At 37.1% G+C, this 7253-nt stretch overlaps 1 protein-coding gene across 2 annotated transcripts; it reads left to right on the forward strand.

Moving 5' to 3' along the window:
• The first annotated feature begins 989 nt into the window (after nucleotides 1-989).
• On the forward strand, nucleotides 990-6953 carry LOC130734030 (probable anion transporter 4, chloroplastic). 2 transcript variants are annotated; one of them, XM_057586318.1, is made up of 9 exons: nucleotides 990-1580; nucleotides 2052-2278; nucleotides 2529-2892; nucleotides 3178-3222; nucleotides 3324-3470; nucleotides 4167-4304; nucleotides 4394-4427; nucleotides 5399-5578; nucleotides 6697-6953. In XM_057586318.1, exons 1-9 carry the CDS (start codon nucleotides 1155-1157, stop codon nucleotides 6702-6704), a joined length of 1569 nt encoding a protein of 522 aa, XP_057442301.1. In that variant the 5' UTR covers nucleotides 990-1154; the 3' UTR covers nucleotides 6705-6953. The 2 variants fall into 2 exon arrangements, with proteins under 2 accessions (XP_057442301.1, XP_057442302.1); XM_057586319.1 differs by having other exon boundaries at nucleotides 1442-1580; nucleotides 2039-2278.
• Nucleotides 6954-7253: the final 300 nt, after the last annotated feature.

Consider the following 7253-nt stretch of genomic DNA (forward strand, 5'->3'; position numbering starts at 1 on the left):
ATTTTAATGTGACTGCTCAAATCTCTTAAATATGTGTCTCTAAATGCACCAAACCCAAATCCCAATTCTAATCCAAAATTCAGCCCAAATATGGTTAATGCTTAATTTTATCACCCTCTCCATTTATGTTGGCAGGCCCCTAGTTTTCCATGGTAGGTTAATTATTTTATGAGTGGGCCTAAGGTATCCATTGCCGACAACAATGATTAATTCTCTTGTCATCGATGCTCGCACTAAGCGGTAAATAGGTGATTATAATATGTGCTTCATTCTCATAGATGAGGATTAACCCCCAACTTCATGGTTAAAGGACGAAGTGAGCTAATAACTACGTCATAACTTGTGATAGTTTAATTATTATTGGAATATTAGGATTTATGAGTATAGAAACATAAATACAATGGTTATAAATGATCAATTTTCCTTCAAAATTGCATATTGTGTGTTTCAACTTTCAATAGCCCACAAAGTTCACAATTGCACCACTTTGGCTTCTACTTACCAATATAAGTAAATGGGTTAGTCATTTACAATTAGATAGTGATATAATTTATGGACATAATTACACGTATATCATCTCACATTTATGCAACTTCTATTATTAGATTCTAAGTTACCACGTCATTTTCTGCATACTATACTTCTGATTCTCTTCACCTGCCCTTTGATGTGAGGAGATGCCTTGACCATACGAAAGAAACATTGATTTAAGAAGTAAACAAGTATCGGTTTAAGGTAGGGAAAGTTATCGGACTCAAAGAGTATCCAAGAGAATGAATAGAGTTTTAAACTTGTGACCTGTTAAATGTAAAACTCTGTCATGTTCCACTCGACCAACCAAGTTAAATAATGTTTTTCTTAGCTATTTTTTTTATCTTGATAAAAGTATCCACTTCCGACTGCCGGGGGCTGTGAAACTAATCTATTCCCTTAATAAATATCATTTCTTAGAGTAGTAGTGATAGATTAAATACTCCTCATTCCTAAAGTGTTGTGAAAACTTTTGAAAACCATGCCAACACGAAATTTCAATACCAACATTATTCTGCTTAAAGTCTAAAACGCTTACCAGTTACTACAAGCTTAAGTCAACCAAAGACTGAGGTTATTTCGGTAATTCGAAACTAGTTCCCCAACTTGCCGTCGCCGCCGCCATGTCGGTGACCACCGCCATGGCCTTCGCCGGAGCAACCGTCGCAAAACCCCTGCTACCACCGCGAAAACACAGTGGCAGTGGCAGTGACAGTTGCAGAGTCGCCAATTTCCACTCCCTCAAACCCAACCTCACATTTCGTGTACCTCGAAAGAGAATCGAATTCCCCATTGCTTCCTCACCTTCTCTCCGCCGCACTCTTCCCCTTGTTCGGGTTTCCTCCAACGACGCCCAGTTCAACTCGGTTCCCGATGAGACACAGCAGCCGAGTTTCGCAGAGTTCATCACGTCGGAGAGAGTCAAAGTGGTGGCCATGCTCGCTCTCGCTCTTGCTCTCTGCAACGCCGATCGCGTCGTCATGTCGGTCGCCATCGTCCCGTTATCGCTCGCCAACGGCTGGACCCGCGCTTTCGCGGGAATCGTTCAGGTGTGTCTCTCTCTCAGACGCACACCAACTGTTTGTAGAAATGATTTTGCTAGCAAATTTTTAGTACTCATGTCATGTAGTACCAGTTCCTTTTTCCTTTGACATATATAGCTCTTAATTGGACAGTTTTCTCTTGTACTGAAACTTCAGTACAAGAGAAACTTCAGTACAAAAGTGTTTTTGATAATGCCACATAAGGGTCCAAAGTGTTTTTGTCATCAAAAGGATGAGGTACGATTTGTAAGCGAATTTGGTTGTTGTCCCTTGCCGGAAAAAAGTTTGTTTACTTGTCCCCGCGATTGTGGATTTTTTGGTTTTGGTCCTCGCCTGAGGGCGGAGCTCTGGTGAGGGTGCTGAGTGGGAGACGAGCGCTTATGTGGCATTATCCGTGTTGTTGTTTTGTTTATGTTGTAATTTTGTAGGAACTGGGTTGGTTCTTGATTGATGATGATTTGCAGTTGTGGTGTGTAGTCATCTTTCCTGTGGGGGTATATGCTTTCGCCAATAGCTGGAGGGATGTTGGTGGATAACTATGGTGGCAAAGTGGTCATGGCTTGGGGTGTGGCCTTGTGGTCGCTGGCTACTTTTCTCACTCCCTGGGCTGCAGAGTCCTCCCTTTTGGCTCTGCTTGCTGTGCGTACTTTGCTTGGCATAGCTGAAGGAGTGGCTCTACCTTCCATGAATAACATGGTGGCCAGGTATTCAATGTTTGCTGGTCTGCACAAGTTTTCATTTTGAAACAATAACAAGAATTTCACAATCAGTATGGTTTATTATGGTTTATGAGGTTTTATATGATGAGATGACCATGGCTTGCCCTTTGCCCCTTTCATTATTGCATCATGATGGTTGTATGACGTTGATGGAGGATTATAAAAAAAAAATGAAGTTGATGGAGCAAGAAAGACATGATGTTTATAAACAATGATTTTTTGTTCTTTCCTTTAGATGGTTCCCTCAAACTGAACGGGCAAGGGCTGTTGGAATTTCGATGGCTGGATTTCAGCTTGGATGTGCGATAGGGCTGACTCTTGCTCCCATTCTTATGTCACAAGGTGGTATATTTGGTCCATTTGTGATTTTCGGGTTGTCTGGGTTTCTTTGGGTGTTGGTATGGTTGTCTGCGACATCAAGCACTCCTGACCGAAGTCCTCAGATATCAAAATACGAGCTGGAGTATATATTGAATAAAAGGCAAAAGTCTTTTATGGCGGAAGCAGCTAAACCCAAGAAAGCCATCCCTCCTTTCGGGCGCTTGCTTTCAAAGATGCCAACATGGTCTCTAATAGTTGCAAACGCGATGCATAGCTGGGTAATTTTTCACATTCATGGCATCTGTTTAATTATTGTTGCCGATGTTCTTAGTTGGAGCTGAAAATTGTCATATTCGATAGCAAATTGCCAATTGTCACTTATCTTATTTATGAGGTAATTGCTGTCTTCTGTTCCCATTCTTCAAATAGAAAAATATACTACACAGTCCTTGAATGTGGCTCAGGAACCCATATCATGCAGTACTGTACTGCTTTAAATTTTTTTCATGCAAGTTCATATTTGTTGCTATTTTTAACTTAAATTTTTTTCGCTTATCATACAGGGTTTTTTTGTTGTTCTTTCTTGGATGCCCATATACTTCAACTCAGTAAGGCTTATTATATTTAGCTTTGTAATTGTCCATTGTCAAGCAATACAAATATTTAGAAATAAACATATAAACCATGTGTTACTGATTTTCCGTTACAGGTATATCATGTGGATCTCAGACGCGCAGCATGGTTTAGTGCTGTTCCGTGGGCTGTGATGGCTATCATGAATTTTCTTGCTGGCTTGTGGTCAGATATGATGATACAGAGTGGTACAAGTGTCACTTTGACTCGTAAGGTTATGCAGGTATGTTGCTATATTAGATAAAAAATTGGAGTTAGATGTAACATTTTCTATAAGTGTACGCGTTAATTTTATCCCCTGATGTAGAGGAATTGTGAAATTATCAGTTGGAAATTTCTTTGTCTAGTTAGTTAAAGAGTATATTTTTTTACTGTTGTAGTGTAATGAGTTAAATGACAAAATGCTCCCAAAGTATATTTGGGAGAATTGAGATAGAGGCCAACCTGACTGACTATTTATCGATCTAGAAATGAATAACTACAATGAGCAACTATTTGTTCCTTATGCATAAATATCTTGCAAAGCTGACCCTATCTCAAGTTTTTCAGATATATTTCTTCTTTCTCAATACATCAATTTTTTTTTGGCTTCGCTTAATTGGAATCTAATTGTAAAAGCATTGAGAAATAAGAAGATTTGTCTATGATGTTGGAAGTTTAAAGCAATGGGAATTGGGTGTTCTTGAAGCTTGATAGCACTTGTTTGTGATTTTTGTGTACTTCAAAAGTGGGATAAAGGCATTTAGGTCTTTGGTTTTGGACATTGGCATCATGTGATTGATATAACTGGCCCTGCTTAATAGAGGAAGGCTTTGGCTGTTGTTGTTGATTATCTTTTGTGTACTCATTACAATTTGGATTTGGTTCTTACTGTATACTAGTTTTAATGGATAATGCTAGTTCTGTACTTTCACTGCAGACCATTGGTTTTGTTGGTCCTGGACTTTGCCTCATTGGTTTAGCAACAGCTAAAAACCCTGCAATTGGTTCTGCTTGGCTTACTGTAGCCTTTGGCTTGAAATCTTTCAGTCACTCTGGTTTCCTTGTGAACCTTCAGGTTTCTGATTTCAGTCATGTAAAATACGAATGTTTTTGGTTATTAGTCTTCTAACTCTAGTATAATGTTCACTTTCTTTATTATCACAGGAAATTGCACCACAATATGCCGGTGTCTTACATGGTATAATTTCTTCTTTAACTTGTGGGAATTGTATATATTTTGGGGTTCTAAAACACATTTAATGTCATTGGTTATGTATTTTATTGATAAATATATTTGAAACTGTTTGGAGTTGTTAAGGTCTCACATTGACTAAAGATATGGTCATATAAGGGGTAAGGAAATCCTGAGCTAGTTTTTAAGGTAAAGTTAGGCCTAACCCGAATTCTCAAAGGGTATCAGAAATTATGGTAAACTATTAATATGTCAGGACTCACCCTTGAGGGGAGAATGTCGGGAATTTAAGTGAGTCTGGAGGTCCCATATTAATTAGTGATGGGTTAGATGAAGATAATATAAGAGAACAAATTCATATACTCAATACCTTAAGGTTTTGGCTAAAGGAGCATATGTATTATGTATGTTATCTTTATGTGGTTTGTGGTGAAAGGTAAATCGGTAGCTATATTTTTGGTCTAAGTGCTAGGGGACCGTGATGATCTCATGTCACATGACAATGTCATATTGACTTATCTCTCTTCAGAGTGTACCTCCTACTTAATACTTATGTAGAGATGGACACAATTTCAGCATGACCATGTCATGTGAAGTTTATAAATTAGAGGATCCTGATCTAGAATTAGCTAATTCCTATGACTAGTATGGGAACTAAATTGAAGAGCTTCTCTCTTGTGCTTTTCAACCTATTGAAATATAATTGGTCAAGCTGTAACATGATGGTCTAAAACACCTGGCAATGCCGTTTATGTAATATCATTAAGCTTGGGGGGTACATCACATGTGAAATTACCTATTGGACTTTTAATATTCAATGGATTTTTTACTGCTTACTGCTTAGTAGTAGCATATGTGGGGAAAATAGGGTGAACCGGTGAAATATGTGCAAAATCTGGGAAGAGCTGAGAAAATACTTGTCTTGTACCCTAGAATAGAATCTTTTATGATGAAGACTTCTTGATTTCTTATTTTAGGAATGTCAAATACTGCGGGAACATTAGCTGCTATAGTTGGAACAGTTGGAGCTGGCTTTTTTGTCGAGTTAGTTGGCTCCTTCCCAGGATTTCTGTTGCTTACATCACTCCTTTACTTTCTTGCTGCTCTTTTCTACTGTCTATACTCTACTGGAGAAAGAGTCAATTTTGATGATCCTGGTGAGTATAAATATACAATTCCTTTATGTTTCGACTTGCAAATATACAATTCCTTTATTCCAGACACACTAGTCTGAGTAGTCTCACTTTTGAGCATACTGGTGTTTTTGGTAATTCGTGCATGGTTTTGCAAACTTTCTGGGCATATCCCTTGAGAGCATGTGATATAAAATGAGCTAACTTAACCAGATAAACCATATATTGATAATTAAAATTGGCGAAAATCTACTGTCCTCTTGCATTATGTACCCGTATTATAACAAATTAACAATGATAGCTGTTCCACAGATGGTTATTTTTCTCATTTTTTAAAGACTGAAATATGTTTTTGTCCGGGTATCATTTAAAATTACTGGTATTAGTCCCTCTTTTATTTACTTAAGCTTTCGAAATAGCCATATGTCAGCATCTATGTTTTCGAAATAGCCGTATTTCAAGCCTATGTGTGCAAGACCCCATACCTTGTGCTAAAATTTTCTTTTTATTAAAATAAAGGATAACAAGCATTGAACTTCAAACCATTTGGTCATAGGCTTTGATATCATGTCATGAATCAAATATTCTACAAGGTTAAACCGTTGGGTGAAAACACATTAACTGTTCACTGATCTCCATAGGAGATTACATGCGTATGTTCTGTTGCAATAAGATCTCGCCCACTCCAATGCAAAATAGCTAATTCAGTTATTTAGTTACAACTGTACATGTCCAATGCATAGATGGAACAGAATGGATATTTTGTAATTATTTCCATGGTTTTATCTCTTAGGGGAACCAAGATATAGAACTTGCTAATCTCATATCATGTTCTATTCTAATACATCAAACATATAAATTTCAAGTTCTATGTCTGTCATATGCTTTTATGATTACCAAGCACTACCTAAAAAAGGGGCAAACCTTAGGACAAATATACATTTCATTTCATTTTGTCTGTGCACTAAATGCAACTTAAAAGATTTAACTGTCTAGATATTAGGTGGATTTCATATGTTTGACAGTATATATTCTTGTTATGTTAAATTTGCTTTTTAGGGGTTTCTAATTCAAGTAATAAAAATTGTTTTACTCCTACTTTTAGTAAATTGCTGATGAAATCTATCTCAAACTCTGGACAGTTAGCTGATTGAGGACTGGAAGCTACAGAGTGTACTACTGTACAGATCAATTTCTTGTATATGAAAGGAGATTAGCTCAAGGATGGCATAGATGGTTTCATTTTATAACTTTTCTTGTGTAAAAGAGACATTAACAATCCACGGGTGTAAAAACAATGTATAGTTAGTCTTTTACTTTTCCTCATGCACTCTGGGTCTCTGTTTTAGATGCATTATTAGCAGTTGTGGGTTTTCTCAGGTGTGGAAAGTTCATAATATGATCACGATTTTGGTCCTCATGAGTTTAGGGTGTTCTGAGCCTCAGCCCTCAGGGGACTAGACTCATGGCGGCCCGTGTTGGGATACCTTGGGAAATAAAAAATAAATAAAATCTTTCATCGCTTACTTATTTCTTACATTTTTCTTACAAATATTTAAGAATAAAAAGTAAAGTACAATATATATGATTTTCATAATTAGAAATAAAAATGTCTCAAGATATAAATCAAAACTTTCTTTTTTCCAAATATCAGGAAAACTTTCTTTTTTCCACTAAAATCTTTCATTTTAACACATCA

Source organism: Lotus japonicus, chromosome 1 (assembly GCF_012489685.1).
Source record: "Lotus japonicus ecotype B-129 chromosome 1, LjGifu_v1.2".
Classification (NCBI taxonomy): domain Eukaryota; kingdom Viridiplantae; phylum Streptophyta; class Magnoliopsida; order Fabales; family Fabaceae; genus Lotus; species Lotus japonicus.